Source organism: Chionomys nivalis, chromosome 11 (assembly GCF_950005125.1).
Source record: "Chionomys nivalis chromosome 11, mChiNiv1.1, whole genome shotgun sequence".
Classification (NCBI taxonomy): domain Eukaryota; kingdom Metazoa; phylum Chordata; class Mammalia; order Rodentia; family Cricetidae; genus Chionomys; species Chionomys nivalis.
The window spans coordinates 24,218,397-24,235,027 of record NC_080096.1 but is presented as its reverse complement, the minus strand read 5'-3'; the positions used below and the strand labels follow the sequence as shown (position 1 = coordinate 24,235,027).

At 51.3% G+C, this 16,631-nt stretch overlaps 1 protein-coding gene across 7 annotated transcripts in view; it reads left to right on the top strand.

The window, feature by feature from the left end:
- The first annotated feature begins 406 nt into the window (after positions 1 to 406).
- The window catches only part of Csmd2 (CUB and Sushi multiple domains 2), a 543,351-nt gene continuing 527,126 nt past the window's right edge, over positions 407 to 16,631 (top strand). For all 7 annotated transcript variants that reach the window (XM_057784126.1, XM_057784125.1, XM_057784122.1 and 4 more), the window contains exon 1: positions 407 to 742. In XM_057784126.1, the coding sequence (XP_057640109.1) occupies positions 535 to 742 (208 nt within the window). In that variant the 5' untranslated portion in view covers positions 407 to 534. The remainder of the gene's footprint in view (positions 743 to 16,631) is intronic.

Sequence of the window (16,631 nt, the reverse complement as noted above, 5' to 3'; positions counted from 1 at the left end):
CAAGTGTGTGTCTCTATGCGTGTGTATGTGTGTGTACGGGAGGGGCTGTATTAATGGTGATATTATAAATGAAAGCTGGAGGACTGAACTTAAAAGAAACTGGTCAATTGTAAAACAAATAGGAATAAACAACCCTTTAAAGATGTAATTTGTGGTTTATCTGGAGGTGCGGGTGGCGCTGAAACTCCCCCCCCCCGTTTTTTTTTTCCTTAGCTGCGCCTCCACCCCCAGCATTTGGAGCGGCGGAGAAGCGGCTCCGGAGTGATTAATCCGGGGATAATTCACCCCCCCGCCCCCCCGGCGCGAACCCCGCGAAGCGGGATTGGAGCGAGTCATTTCCGAGAGCGCAGCGCGCCTCTCCCCGGCCGGGCGGACACTTGGTTCATTCCAGCCGCAGAAGCTCAGGGCTCCCGCGTACCGGGATTTTTTTTTTTCCTCCCGGAGCAGAAAGAAAAAAAAAAGCTTCAGAGCTCTCCTGACCTCCTTTCTCCTCAGCGGCGAGCGGAGCCTCTCCCTCGGGCTGCCGGCCGCGCCATGCCGCGCTCGCGGGCACCGGAGCAGGGATGTTGCGGCTGCCCGGCAGGGAGGGCTCGCGGCGAAACCGGGATTTGGGCGCTTGTGCCGGGCACCGGGAGTCGCTGGGGCCGCCCGCCGCCACCACCGCCGCCGCCGCCGCCACCGCCGCCGCCGCCACTACTGCTGCTGCTGGGTTGGGGGCTGCTCAGTGCCTCGGCTGCCGCGGGTGAGTCCGGCCGGGCCGCGCGCCCCACCCGAGCCCACCCAACCTCGACGCGGTCCCAGTCCCTTCCCCCACCCCAGCTTGGCTTCCTCCTCTTGATTACCCACCCTGCTTCTTATATTCGCCTCTGTCTGTCTAGAACGTCCACTCCATCTTCGACCACGTCCTCACCTCTACCCTCATGGACGTCCCCAAGCCCAGCCGCAACTTGGCCGGATCCGGCCAGTTTGTGGGGCCTGGGAGATAGACATCCCCCTCCCGGGGTTGCGGGCCACCTGGATTGTGGCTTCAGTTTCTCCAATCTCCCAGCCCCATAAGGTGCCAGGCTTTTCCGGTATAAACTTTCCCGGAGCCCTACTCCCCCATTAGCTCCCCTATTCTGCCTGGCACGCCCGTCCCGGGGGTTAGAGAGGCTAGGCGCGCCCCCTCCGCGTCTGCGGGGTCGGTCTTCCCCTGCCCCCGCCCATTTTCTCAGACCAAAGCCGTTGCCCCCGCCCAAGCGCCCAGAGACTGCGGTCTCCTCCCCCCCCTCTTCACATGCCCTCCGCCCCCTCGGTGCTCGGGCTGGGGGCGGGATGCAGGTAGGCGCGCGCCCAGGTCGGGGGGTCCCGTGCAATCTTTCTTGAAGGGCTCATGTTGGGGTGGTTGGAAGGGGCTGAACCACTAGAGGTGGAGGCAGGGATCATGCTGAGTTGTGAGGGAGGAAGGCGAATGTCGCCGCCAGGGTCCGTGCCGACACATCCCCCTTGCTTGGTTCCCACTCCGCGCCAAAGTGCCCTTTCCCGCGCCCTGCTGCAGCCGAACGCCTGGGCTGCGGCAACCGTGGCGCGGGTGGCAGGACCCGGTCTCGTTAAGCCAGTCGGGACAGACTTGAAGGGTGCGGAGAGTCCTGGGACTTTAGGATGGATGTCTGGCTGCAGCTTACAGTTAGTAGTGGGAGGTGGGGAGGCACGTGGACCTTTTAGTGAACCCAGACACACTAAAGGTTACTGGTTTCAACTGGTCCTCTCCTACTTTCCCCATGGCACCTTCTGAAGCTTAGCAACAACCTAGAAAGTTCTCTGTGCCTGTAAGGGGACCAGTCCAAGCAGGGATGCCCGGAGCTGCATTTTCACTTCGCTGGATACTGGATGCTATCACCCGCTGGGGAAGAAAACCCCAAGTACCTGATGCCTGGGCCTGGAGCCGGGACACTCCGGCATAGAGTAGAGCTTTTGTTGCTGCTTGTTTGCTTGGTATTTTAAAACTACAGGTTGACTCTCTGAAGCCTTGGCTTGGGCCATCCCAAAACCCTGCCGCTTCTTGGAAAGTGCACCCCACCCATGGTTGTCCAGCGAGTAAATGGTAAAAACTCTCAGGCTCTCTCTGGTCTCCAGCATCTTGTGTACTCAGACCTTGCCACCCGTCCCGTAGTCATTCAATGTTGGGGTTCCCTGTGAGGGAGGGCTCCCCAAGACAGTCTTGCCTGTCTATCCCTTCTAGACCGGACTTTCTCAGTTCACCTAAGGAGTCATAGCCACTGACATCCAGAGAGGGGCGCCCGTGGTGTACCTGTCTCTCAGCTTTGGCCTCTCACACACCCACACACACCCGGAGGCTGCTCACACCAATGCTTCTTTCTAGTCACCAAGACTTCTCACATGGGCTGTGGGCTCCGTTGTTACGTGCTGTAGGGCCCATTAAATGGTTGTCCAGGCCAGGGCCCTCTCTGCCTTGGTCAACTGCAACTCGTTCGGGATTGCCAAATCTGTTTTTCTTGCTGGGTTTGCCGTGCCCCCTTGAGTATGCCAGGTCCCTGGAGAGAGAAAAAGGCCGACTCACCCGGGCCTTCACAGGGCTCAGCATTGCTGGAAGGCTGCCTTTTTGAGACCCATTTGTCGTTGTTTCTTAGGTAGGTATATAAATTGGAGAGTGTGTGTGTCTCAAGGAGGGGCAGCTGCTCTCTGGCAGGCCCAGCTCTGGCTTGTTTCTCTCAGTAGCTTTCCTGTGCGTTTCCACACACTGTCTGGCCTTGCAGTCAAGCAGACATTTGAAAATAGAGTTAGTGACAGATCTGCAGGATGTGGTGTGTGAGGCATGGGGGAAGGAAAGACATTCCTTTTGTGATCTCTTCACACTGTTGACTGTAGAAGATGCTTTGGGGATTGAGCACCTCCTTTGGCTAGGGGGCTGCCGGATATAGTGAACACGAGGGTTTGCGGGGGGGGGGGGCACGTGTATGTGTGTGTGTGTGTGTTTTCCTCGTCCGTGCCTGTCTCCTTCCATTTCATCCTTCCTGCCTGCCTTTCATCACACTCTGACCCCCACTTCCCTTGAACCCCAGCCTCCCTCCTCTCGTTAGTTACCCGCCCCTTCTACTTCCCTCTTTGAAACCTGCTTCCTCTTGACCTGTAAGCAAGTGTATCTTTCACATCAGACCATAAAACACTTGGCCTTCCTAACCTCATTTAACTACCTACCCAATATCCAAGGGGATATTCACTCACCCCCTGCTCCCAGTCACTCCAGCAGCCTGGCATTGAAACATTCTAGAAGAGATCACTGCGCGCCTCCTCATTGCCAATCCCATTGCATGTCCCCTGCCTACTCTCTGTGGCCTTGGCCACTCTGAGCCACTTCTTTTGAAGTCTCTCTTTTCTGGGCTTTTGGGATTTTGTATTTCGGTGCCTCCCACTCTCTAACACTCAGCTTTCTCCCTGAAGCACTGTGTCCGAGAGCTATCACTTTTCTCACCCTGTCCCCACTCCCCAGATGACCTCATCCCTGCTCAGCCCTCTAACACTATCCAGAAGCTTCCAGACAGCTGTCCTGTGAACCATCTCCAGATATGTCTGTTGGCTTCCTGGTTCGTAGATACTCTCAGTCCATTCAGCCTGTACATCCACCTGCCCTTGGGGCGCCTTACCTTGGTGCTTCCCTCCTAAGATAATTGCTCTCATATCTCCCTTCCAGAACTGCCCAGTTACCCATCCCAGAGCCTTGGTGGGCCCCCATCTTCTGCATCATTGGCCATGGAGGCCTGCAGTTCGACACCCTTAGTTCTTCTCAAGCATAGCTACTTTTCTCTGGATTGAGAAACTGTGCTGTTTTAAAAGGCTGAGATGTCCCTTTGTCCCCAAGGAGTGATTGCAAATAGAACAGATATTAAACCGTACCTGTAAAGAGTTCTGATTTTCTTCTACATCCTCACCTTTATGGTTTAAAAGGAATGAATCCCAGTTGATGTTTTTTGTCTTGCTTGTTTCTTAAGTACCGGCTTTCAGCCTGCCTCTTGCGCCACGTGGAGCCAGTATTCTACTGTGGTACCAAGGAAATGGAAATGTGTTTGTCTGCCTCAACTGCTGACCCATGAGCTCCCCCGGAGCAGAGGCAGGGTTTTATTTCTCTTGGTAGCCCCAGCACCCAGCTGCATGAGGTCTGCTGAGCATAGAGCTGGTGTCTGACGGACAGCTAGCTGTTCCCCCAGCAGACGGTTCTCATATTCTTTTCCTTGGAGAGCTTCCCAGGGGTTGATGAAGCAAAACTGAGTTTTAGGGACTAAGAGAGCCAGCTGGTTTGTAGAGGTGACGCAGTGACAGACACCTAGTTCCGTTCCCAGTTGTTTTTGCTCTGCAACTAAATGTCACAGGTTGATGAGCTGGTGTCCTAGATTCTAGAAGCAACGCAACAAGTCCTCAACGCCCCTAGATCCCAACAGGGGAATGTCTAAAAAAGGGTAACTAGCTGTTCGGTCACCAAGATGTGTTTGGGTTTGGAATCTCATTTGTAATTAATTTGTGGGCTCATGGTCAAAAAAAAAAAAAAAAAAAAAACAACAACAACAACAAAACAACCAAAAAACCAAACCAAAACCAAACAAATAAAAAACCAAAAACCAAGGCTGACTCCATTACAGCAGGCAGTGATGGCCCTGTCTAGGGTGGGTGGCTTGTGTGGCTTTGTTGAATCAAAGGGACTGAGAAACTAGTGTACAGGGTCTGATACAATGATGGGCTCTGCTGGTCCTGGAGACTCCAGCAGGTGGCTTTGGCAGTAGCGCCTCCTGTACCTGGCTTACCCACGCCATTGTCCCTGTCAGGCCAGCGGAGTCAGCAGAACACATGCTCCTGGTGGAGATCAGGCTGAGCTTCAGAGCTAAGGCACAGGGCCTCCACCTCCAAGGGGACAGTTTATTCGGGCAGCCGACTTGGACTGTACCTGCCTCAGGAAGGTGTTGCTTAAAGGGGAAGGTGGGTCCCAGCAGCACCGTGGAGGACAGAGGAGCCCGCCAGGGAGGCTGTGTGCCTTTAGCTGGGGGTCTCAGAAAGTTGTGTGGACAGCCAGAGGAGTGACACCTGTAGCCGAGGTGCACCAAGAACTCCCTGGCGAGTGTGTGCTCAGGCTTTGGCATGTGTTAACTCAGCGTGCACAGTAGCAGCCCAGGCGTAGTTTGGACTCAGGTCTACCTGACTTGAGATCCCTTACACATTCCTCCAGATGCCGTTTTTCTCAGGAAATCCAAGAGGTGTCAGCCATTTGGAATCCTTCTGCCCTGGATCCCAAACTTGTAGCCATTAAAAAAAGCAAGGCTCCTCCATCGTCCATACAGCTGTCTCAGAGATGATGGTAAAGTCACTTTGCTCTTAAACTTCGGGCTCCTGTCTAGGTAGAACTGTGACATGGGCGCTTATGTCGCCTGATGTCGTGTGCCAGGAGGACCTTTGTCTTCCTCTCCAAGACCCCGTGAGCCTCTGGCCTGGACTGTGAAGTTTCTAGGGTAACAAAGCCTTCATTTGCACCCTCTTCTCCCACATGGAATGGATCCCAAGATACTGTGGATTTCCCTATCCAAACTATAATAGAACATTCTTCAGGGAGAGTCCTAGGTGACCACCACCAGGAGCCATATCAGATAAATGTGTCTGGTGTGCATGAGCCAGGAGTATAATGGCCACTCATGTCAAGTCCAGTACACAGAACTCCTTTGTGTCTGCTTTTGAGCCATCCACATTTAATGCCTGGGTGGGGCAGGGGGCATTGACTCAGTATTCTCCTTATTGGGGAGAGTTTTCCCACCGGAAACCCCATTTTACTTTTCACCTACCGCTTGTTGCTATATCGTTGGAAAGTTTGAAACCGAACTGATCTCTAAAGGGATGTCGGTCCTCTCCTAGACATAATCATCATCACAGGGATTTTTTTTGTGATGTTAAAAATAGCATAGGTCAATTATTGAGAGTGCCAATATCTCTTAGAAGTTTATTTGAGACTCTCTGTGTGGTCTAGGGCTCACGTTGCTGCACAAAGAGCCCTTTTTTCTCTGCCAGTGTCTCCTTCAGACTCACTTAAGTGCAATTATGATCCAGAAACTTCAAGACGGAAATCGTGTCCGTCTTCTAGGTTTCCAGATAGAAAAACCGAGTAAGTCCCACTATTAAGTAGCGACATCTCTTTATTGATCGAAAGTAAGCAAGTGTGACGGTTGTAGCTCTGGAAGGAGAAAGCAGAGACTGAAATTTAGACCGTTGGTGGGGTGTATTATCAGAGGGCGTGCAGGCATTTTGTGTGGCATGATCGATGGCTCTTCCTGAGATGAGTGGGTATGGTAGAGTTGATGCAGTAAGGCGTCTAGGGGCTTGTCTCTCTAGCGCTGCCTGTGTCTCCCTGCCCTACCCCTGCCCCAGCTTGAGTCCCATTGACAATCATACAGTGCCATTTGAGGTGACAGTGGAGGTCAGAGGTGGACAGAAACTCAGAGATTGGCAGGATTGGGGATGAGTGGGTATGTCTGATACGTTATGGAGAGGAGGGGGTGAAAATGTAATGCTTTATTTTTCCCTTTAAACTGTCCCCAAATAAAACCTTCACGATAACACCCTGGCTTCTTGTCCTCTTGGTTCCTGTCGTATGTACAATCCTAGAAGGTTGGTTCATAGCAGAGTGACCAAGAGAAAGGCGTTGTATGACCCAGGAGTCAGCAAGCTAGTCTTCCAGCTTCCGTCTGGCCTCTCACAACCTGTGTGGCCTTGAGGTAATGAAAATAATTTCCTCTCTGTAACTGGGTCTCTATTTTCTTACCTGTAAAATGGGAGCAATAGTAAGGCCCATCCTGTCTATTTCAGGATGGACTTAGAAGTGCTTCCATCAACAACACAGAAGGAAGCCAGAATTGTTACGCTAGAACCCAAAAGTTCACCGCTGTGAGCTCTGTCCCCTGATCAGCCTGATGCATGTGAGCTTCTAGAAATGAGGCCCACGGTCTGCCTGCCTGTGCCCTGGGGTGCTCAGGGCAGTGGATGAGGATGGGTCTCAGCATCCCATCCCTCACCTATCTTCCCTGCTATAAAGCCAGCACAACCGCTCCTCATAACTGGAAAAGGAGAAAGAACTCCTCCCCTCCAGAACTCACCAGGCCTCCTGTGTGCGGTTTTCACACTCCTGGCCCCTGGCAGCAGTACGCTGTGAACCTTGAAGAGGCAAAACCTCCCCAAACACATCCAGAGGACAAGATCTACGCTGAGGTCTCCAACCTCGCCTGATGTATTTATTTGATAAATTTACCCATCCCTCACCATTCCTCTTGAAATACGCACGGTCCTTATCCAGTATGGCGGGGTGTTTCTAAATGACATTGCCCTATACATTTCCTTGTTTCCATTTTCCTACTTGTTTTACTCAACCCCATGTTTTTCAGATCCTGCTGGATGTCTTTAATCCCAGCACTCAGGGAAGCAGAGGCAGGTGGATCTCTGTGAGTTCGAGGCCAGCCTGGTCTACAGAGCAAGTTGTAGGACAGTAAGAGCAAGAGATCCCTCTGGGCTCCTTATGTGTGTCTATCCTGGGACTTGGGTTTCTGAGACAGTGTTGCATCAGGAATTATTTATATTTTTTCTGCACTCAATCCTCCACCCTTGCCTTTCTTGATCTCTGACCATGCACAAAGTGCTGAAGAACCTGCTTGTACCTTTCATATCCCCTACAAGCTTTCTTGGGATCTTGCTTGATGATAACTCTGTTATTCTGAATGGGAGCCTGAGGTCCCTAGTAGCAGGCTGATTTTCTGTTGTTTTTCCATGGTGTTTTGTATCAGCTGATATGCCAGCTCTACTTTGAGTACCTTGAGTTTCTGCTTTCCCATATCCTCTTCAATATTTAATATTACCAACACTTTCCTGATTCTGCCTTGGGTATGAGGTCAAAGTGACATGTCACTGTTTGAATGACTGTTACATTGTCCAGTTTCTAGTCACTTTGAAAGTCTGCTGTGTGCTTGTCAGCTCTTGGCCTTTTCTTTTTGTGATTTGCTAATGCATATTATATATATTCATTATGTATTAAAATTATAGTAGTTTTTGCAAAGTTGAAAACTGAACGCTAATATTCTAGGCAAGCACTCTCCACTGAACTGCATTTCCAGTCCTCTCCCCATTCACGTTTACTTTGAAACAGGATCTGTCTAAGTTGCCCAAGACAGGTAGTTGGGAGTATAGACCTATACCATGAGACCTAGCCAAATTGCTAAATTGGATCTCTCTCTCTCTCTCTCTCTCTCTCTCTCTCTCTCTCTCTCTCTCTCTCTCTCTCATTCATTTTTACTTCATGTGGATGGGTGTTTTGCCTTTATGTATGCCTGTGCCCATGTATGTGTGTATATGTGGTACCTGTGGAGCCTGGAAGAGGATGTTGGATCCTCTGGAACTGGAGTTACAGAGAGCTGTTAGCTGCCATGTGGGTGCTGAGAATCAAACCTGTGTCCTTTGGAAGAGCATCCAATGCTCTTAGCCTCTGAACCATCTCTCCAGCTCCCTAAATTAAATTTTGAGGGGTTGATTTGCATATCTGTATATGCAAATCTGTATATTTTGAAGTTATTCTGTCTTGTTTGCCACCTCTTTCTCTGGAGAGAGGTGTTTCACTCTGACTCAGTCTGACACATCACTTTTTTTTTTTTTGAGACAGTGTTTCATATGTCCCAGCCTAGCCTTGAACTTGCTATGTAAGATGAGTTTGAACTTCTACTCTCTCTGCCTTGACCACCCAAATTCTGGGATTATAGGCATATACTCTCATGCCTGGTTTATAAGCTGAGAATTGAGCACAGGGCCTCTTGCATGCCAAATGAGCATTATACCAACTGGGTTACAACCTCATTATCAGCAGTGTTATGAGGAAGGTAGGAGCCGAGAAATCTGAGGGTGTTGGTGAGCTTGGGGACAAGTCCCACCTGACCCATTGTTTTACAGAGTCCCAGATCCCTCTTATTCATTCTGTGCTCACAGATTCTCCTAGAGTTCACCCTTCTGGCTTAAGGGGTTGTTTCTTCTTCTTCTTTTTTTTTTTTTTTTGGTTTTTTGAGACAGGGTTTCTCTGTGGTTTTGGAGCCTGTCCTGGAACTAGCTCTTGTAGATCAGGCTGGTCTCGAACTCACAGAGATCCGCCTGCCTCTGCCTCCCAAGTGCTGGGATTAAAGGTGTGCGCCACCACCGCCCGGCTAAGGCTTTGTTTCTTGAAGACCCCAGTTAACGAAAAAATTTATTAATCCATGGGTGCTTCACTTAGAGAATATGAGAAAATAGAGGCCTTTTGCAGGCATTTACTGAGGGCCTGCACTGTCCCAGGCCCTTAGATGGACTTTAGAAATCTTACACATGTTCACGGCATCATTTTTCACATAAAAGGTGGTAGCCCCCTAAATGTATGTGGCAGAGAAGGAATAAATGCACACCAGTGAGGGTAGCACAAATGCAAGTGTTTTTAATGATGTTGAACTGTGCCCTGTGTTAGCTAATTTTCTCTTTGATGTGGTTAAGTATCCAACGAAAGCAAATTAGGGCTTAAGGAAGAGAGGGGGTCGTAGGGTGGTCTGGGGAACACAGGTGCTGCTGGGGGAACCTAGAGGATCATAGAGAGAGGGGAACTGGGAGAAGCTCAGAGGACCCTGTTCATCCCATGTCTCTGCTCTGTGCCCCAGCCTCCTGGGCCTGAAGGAGCTGTCAGAAGCCAATAAAAGCCACTCCTGGATCCTAGGTCACTGTACTACCTCTACGTGAGTGTCGCAAACTCTTTATCACTAGAGAAAAATGACAATAGAGCTGGTGGCTGTTGGGACTGGTTTATAGAGGCATTTCACGGTTTCCACATGTGGGGAGACTGCATAGTCAACCTCATCGGAGCGAGCATGGGTACCATTCAGTTTGGTTTCTGACCTGTTCTTTTCTTCTCTTCCCCCCCCTTTCCTCTCTGGTACCCCCTCTTTCCTAGTCTTTTTCCTCCTTGGACATCGAGACCCCCCAGTCACTGTGGAGGTCGTCTTCCTCTCTACCCAACCCTCACCGTTCCTCAGAGCCGAGCCTCTACCTGAACTTGAACCCAGGACCTCTTCTATGGCCTCTCCTTAAGTCTCTCTTCAGCCCAAACAGCTCTGCCAGCTAGCAGGGTTTTAAGACCTCTGCTTGCGTCATCTGCTTATGACCCAAGGGCTAGAGCGCACTAGAACATTAACTGAGAACCAAGTGGCCCTGAGCTGGGGACACAGATGCAAACGCCATTTCAGACCAGGTTCACTCACTCCCTGAAGGACAGTTGAAAGGTGCCCAAGGTCCAGGGAACGCTAAGCAAAGGAAGGGGGTTAGCTGCCCTGGGCTGCCTTCGTCTTGCAGATTCTTCAAGCATGAGCAGGTGACTAATTGGTGCCAAGGATACAGGCTTGGATGTTGGAGTAGCAGGCCGTTTGGGGGGTTGTTACATTTGCACCCCTCCTTCTGCGTCGTTACTGTTTCCCCAGAACTGTTCCTCACAGAACTCTCGTGCTGAGGGCTGCACCTTTCTCCCGTATACGTTACAGCTCTCCAAAGAAATGCGTCTTCTTGTAGTTGGGTACACTGAGGCTTAAGAAGATTAGGTTCCTTGTTCAAGTACAGGCAGGAGGGGAGAGTCTGGACTTGAGATTTGCTTCCAGTTAAGACATCAAGTCCCAACCCGTCTCTCTCAACTTCTGAGTGAGTATCTAGGAGCAAGCCAGATCTCTGCGTTTTTCACGTATTTGCCCTGACCTACCTTCTGTCTGTGCCTGTCCAGGAGCCACTCAGGTATCCAGCTCCCCAGGGGCGAAAGGAAGTTTACTGAAGATCAGCTTCCGCTGTGTCACACAGCGGTCACACCCCTGTGACTCTGACCACGAAGGAACCTAGGAAGGTCGTCATTGTCTCGGCAGTTGCCTTTCCAGCCACAATAATTCTCCCTACTTCCTGCCCCTCTGCCTCACCTTTCTCATTAGTCCCAGCCCTGTTTCTGAGGCCACTGCACCCTGGAGGTGACAGTTTGTGTTAGTGAGATGTGCAGCCCCCAGAGGAGACTGGGCAAGCTTAGCTATCCTGAACTGCTCACACAAGCCCTGGGGTGTGGGAACTCCGGTCATCAAGTCCTTCCCCCAGCCTGGATCTGTTAGGTGACAGTTCAGGGCACTCTGGAAGCCTGATTCAGTTTTCCTTGGGTACAAATTCCCACTCCTCTAGATTTAGTGCTTGTTGAAAAGCAGACAGAAGCCCCTACCTGTTTTTCTCAGGGCTGCTAGTGGGAGGCAGCATGGGAGGAAAGTCCGAGTGGACCAGCCAAGTCCAGTCTTCAAGTCTCCCCTGGACGGGGAAGGACCTACTCCTCGGGAGGAAGTCCCCGGAGTTTGGGGCCCTAGCCCTTGGTATTTAGAACTCTCCCTGAGAAAAATCAGAGGCTTATCAGGGAAACTGAAGTAAAAGGTCAGTTATGCAAATAGAAGTGCTAAGACCGGAAGTCTACAGACAATAGGCGGCTCAGGGATAGACCTGTCAATCTATCTATCCACCCATCTGTCTGTCCATCCATTCATCTATCCATCCATCATCTATCTATCTATCCCTCCATCTATTTAGATAACCATCTGCCCATTTACTCAGCTACCCTTCTACCTACCCGTCTGTCTGTCTGTCTGTCTATCTATCTATCCATGCATCTTTCCATCCACTCACCCATCCTTCTACTCACCTGTTTATCCATCCTTCTATTCGCCCAGCCGCCTACCCATCTTTTCATCCATCCACCCAGTCATTCAGGAAGCGAGGGAGAGACTAGTGAGTCTGGAGAATAGGCACAGTAGACTGGCTGGCAACATGTCCCAAGGTACTAGGAAGTTTCTTAGACATTCAGCTCCCTAGCTTCCACTGATGGAATCAGAATCTCCATTTTGGCAAGATCCATAGGTAATTTACACCCCCTCAAAATTCTCAGAGCACAGGTGTTAAATTCTCTGAGCACAAACTTCGGACTGAAAGTCAGCAGGGAGAGAAGCTTGGCTCAGGTTTTCCTGGGCCTCGGTTGCACTGGTAAAATGGATGGAGATTGGTGTCTTCACTACCATGCTTGTGAATATCCGTACTTGCAACGTTCACTACCATGCTTGTGAATATCCGTACTTGCAACGTGCCTGACATGTGTTCTTGTCCACTGAAGAGCTTTGGACCTTTAGTTTACAGCATTGTCCCCAGTACCTGGGACATTGTCTGTAGCCAGGGAGATGTTCAGCAAGTACTTCCTGAGTGAATGCTCATCGGGTGGCTGTCAATCAAACTGGACATCCTAGAGGCTGCTTCCCAGAGCAAGTGCGGATTTTTCTTTTTGTTTTCTGTATGGTGGCTGTTCCCTGGTGAAGGGTTGTCCAGACGCAGGACAAGAGAGCAAGGGATGCTTTAGATACGGAGTGAGCATATACTCTCGTTAGACTATGTCCAGGAAGACTTGATTATTACAGAAGTGTTAGGCTGAAAGCTGCTGTTACAGTGAAATACTAAGGTAGATGTTAGCCTCAGTAAGAATGAACTGATGGCTTTGAAAAGAGAAAGATCATTCATCCCAGAACGTTAATTTGAACCAGTTCTCTGCTTCCCTTTCCTCTTGCTCCAGCCCTCTGCAGCCCCTCCCATCTGTCTCTGTTTCTGGTGTGTCTTGCTTCTGGCTCTTGTCCCTTCTGGACTCAAGGCTCCATCTTGATAGTGTTCACATCTCTGGGGTGTTTCCCTGCCACCTCTACCTTTGCTGAACTTCCTCTTTTGCATCATGGAAAAGTAGACACTCATGGACGTGTGTGTGCGTGCCTTGCCACTGAATGTGGGCATCAGGGGTCTGGAGATCCTGTGCTCTGTGCTGCCCAGGACCCTCCCTCCCATCCCTCCCATGCCCACCCTTGTGTGCCAGCCCCTTTGTTTCCTTTAGCCCAGCAGCATGCTTGATTTGAATCTTAAAAACACACTGACACCCTTCCCTGACTCTGCATCCGCTTCTGGCTCTCACCCTGTCTCTCTCCCTCCTATCCCAGCCTGCCTTCCTGCAAGAGTGTCTGCCAAGTCCTTTCTCAGGGCTTGTCATCTGGCTTTCACCCTCCTCAGCCCAGGGGAAGTGCTCTAGCCTAGGGCACCATGTGACTTCCTATTTACCAACTCCAGGCAGCTCTCTTGACTTCTGGACCATCACTAGTCTGGCGGCAGCAAAGCCTCTTGACCTTCCTACTGTCTTTCCGCCTGCCTCCCCGCTTTGGTCTGGAGAGCCTCCTCGCTCCTTCCCACTTAAATCTTTCTCAATGTTACCTACCCTTTGGCTGGCTCTGCTTTTATTCTCCATTTTGTTGGCTCTTGGGGCTTTCACTGCCTCGTGCGAATGCTGACTGTCGCTGTACTAAGTCTCTGGAGGGGATTGGGGACTGCTCACCGCTCTTCAGACCCACATAGCCACGAATGGCCTGAGCTCAAAAGCCACAAGAGGAATTCTTCCTGTCTGTGCTCCCTTCTGTGCCTGCCCCCTGAGCCCCATAGCTTTACCACCCCACGTTCATCTTTGCTCCACCTTAATGAATGACCTTGGCAGCCGTGCATCTTCCTGAGCCAGGAACCTAGAAGCGACCCTTGAGTTTTCTCTCTCATCTACCCCTTTGTTAATGAAGCCTCTGGGGTTTTACCTTCCCGATAATCCTCCAGCCTGCACCTGTCTCTGTTTCTGCCATGACCTGGAACTCACATTCCTTTTGTCCTGGACTGTGGGAACCCACTATTCTGCCCATGTCCCCACAGTTCTCTTGTCCCTCGTGCCTCTCTTGGCCTCCTTCAGTGAGTGGACTATGGATCAATAGAGCAGCACCAGGGCTGGCTTTCCTCTCTGAGCTGGAGGAGTCGGGGCAAGATCGGAATCGGGGAGAAGTTGATGTCTCTGAGGAAGCAGCGAAGAGCAGGAAGCCGATGAAATAAAAATGGATAAGACCAGTCATGGAAGATGTCTGAGGGGCGAGCCACTGGCACCCTCTTCCGCCTGCAGTTCCAAATGTCAAGCAACAGGCCAACCGAGGCAATGAAGTGATTCATTTCCTGGTGGCTGGGTGTGTGGAACACTCTCCAAATACAGGCCAGTTAGCTGCGTGTTAGAGAACACAGTTCCCCCTGAGGCAGACAGGCTCTAGCCCGCCTTCCATCGGGAACTAAATCTATAACATCTGTTGCGCTGGGTTGAGGATTGAGTCTCCAGCTCAAACCCAGCGTGCACTTCCTAGGTGGTCCTCAGCATGAACACAGGGACCTTGCCCCATTTCCCCCATGCAGAAGAGCCCAGGGCATTTGCTAGAGGAGAAAGAGGGCAAATCGCCTTCCTAGCCCTCCATCACGTGGACAGAAGAAAGCAGCTCCCTCTCCTCATGACACTGTCAGCTAGGCAGGGATGAGAGGCCTAGCCACCTCTCCTGCCTCTGATGGCTATCGATGTTGAGTGCTCCTCCCCCGCCCCCCGCCCTGCACTGGAGGTCCAGTGATCTCCAGGAGTTCATCTCCTCCCCTCCTCATCACTGGGTTCACATGCAGCTTTTTACAGGGGCTGGTGATCCAAACTTAGGCACTCACATTGCGTGGCAAACACTTGACTCTCTTAACTGGCTCCCCGGACCCAGGCTGCATTTCTTAGGAGATACGCGGATTCTCTTCCCAGCCCCATGGCTGTGTTTTCAGGTCTCATGGCCCATGTCAGCTCTAGCCCTCAATCCCAGCCACCTTGCAGCAGTGGTGTGGGACAAGGTTCAGCAGAGTACTCAAAGGCCCCTAGTTCACTAAGGCTGTGCGGGGGCAAAACAGCATCCAGGTGAGGAGTGAGGCCTTTCCTGCCCTCCTTGTGTGTTAAGTCTGACACCAACTCTTCCCTTTCTTAACTTCAGTGCTTCTGTTCCTTGAACCCAAGAAAAGCACATTTCTTGGGCTCTCATTCCTTTGGCTTACGATGGAAGGTACCCCATTCATTCTCCCAAATGTACCTCATTTCAGTCCCCTCTTTCAAAGCCACAGGCAGTCTTGCCAAAGGGGTGAGGGTTTGCCATGCGTCAAGCAGAGGGGGCTGGGGACATAGCATTCTTTAACTGTGAAACCTCTGGACTCTCCAGTGGGCCATAACTCAGACCCGTAGACAAAGAGCTGTGACCTCACTGATTGGGAACTGGTCCAGCCTGAAGCAGATACTTGGCACTTATTTGACCTGGGTATTCTGATCATGGGTAGATGCACTTTCTGTTTGGAGTCTTGAAATATTGAAAATAGCTCCCAAACTCTCATTATTGCCTTTAAAAACCCGTAGGGGCCTGGGAACCCCAGGCGGGGACCACAGATATTGTCTCATTCCCCACTCTACCCTCCTCCCTCAACATGCCTCTATTTCCCTCTTCAGTTTGGAACCAAGAGAGTAGAAAAGACAATAGGAGCCAAACCGAGAGATTATTATACCGGCTCTCTAGCTGGTCAAGTACACTGGAGAATGTAGCCTTTGATATGTGGCCAAATTAGCTTCTTAATACACTGTTCTTGAATCAGAAGGACTTAGGTACCCATTGTTCTACAGAGGTGATGACCTCAGGCTCCCCTCACAGGGCCAGGCTGACCAACAAGGGTCAAGAGTGGAGGCAGGCTGGATATTAGCTCAGGGAGCCAAATTCTTTCCCCTAAATCCTCCAGTTACAGACTGGGGAGAAACAGATGCCAGAGACAGGCCAGAAGGAGGCGTATGCCATTGGTACCTTGCCTGCCTGCGGGGCCATTGGAGTAGGACCCCCCCCCCCCCCGACAGGATTTACATCAGCTCTCTCACCTACCGTTGCAGGTGGAGCTGGTCCCTAATAGGTCAGTACCACTGGCAACTGAGCCGGGCCCGGGCAGGTAAATCCTGTTTCACCTGCTAGGGAGGAAGGCAGGGTCTGTTGTAGATGCCACTGGCATGGAGGCTCCTGGAAGGGGAGGCCTCATCCAGACTGAGAGGAGGCGTTGATCACCCGGCTCACTAATCTATGTGACATGTTTGAGTAAGAAAAGAAATTGACGGTCTTTCTTTGTCTCTTCATTGTCCCTGGGAAGAGTGGGTGGGTGAGGAAGGTGCTTCAACAGGTAAATTGGCGGGGGGGCGGGGGGGGGTTCTGGGGCCACCATATAACACATGAGGGTGCTAGATGGAGCCAGGCTTCATTCGCCTTGGTTAACAACGTTATGTCTGACCAGGGCTGGGACTGTCCTGTTTGCTCTGTAGGTGAAGGGACAAAATGGAAGGGGGAAACAGGTGCAGGGCCAGGGGAGCTGGCTGGGGGGGACAAAGGAAGTTTAAAGCAGGAGACCTAGCACCCCAGGACGTTGTTCTGCTTTCCTGCATCTGCCCGCCCTCCCTCCCTCCCTCCCTCTCTCCTTCCTCCCCACCCTCCCTCCCTCCCTCCCTCCCCTCCCTCCCTCCCTCCCCTCCCTCCCTCCTGCCATCCCTCCCCTCCCTCCCTCCCTCCCTCCTTCCTTCCCTCCCTTCCTCACCCTCCCTTTGTGCCATTTTCTTCTATATCTAGCCACCCATGTACTCATTTAATCAAGTTGTATGTAGGCTCACT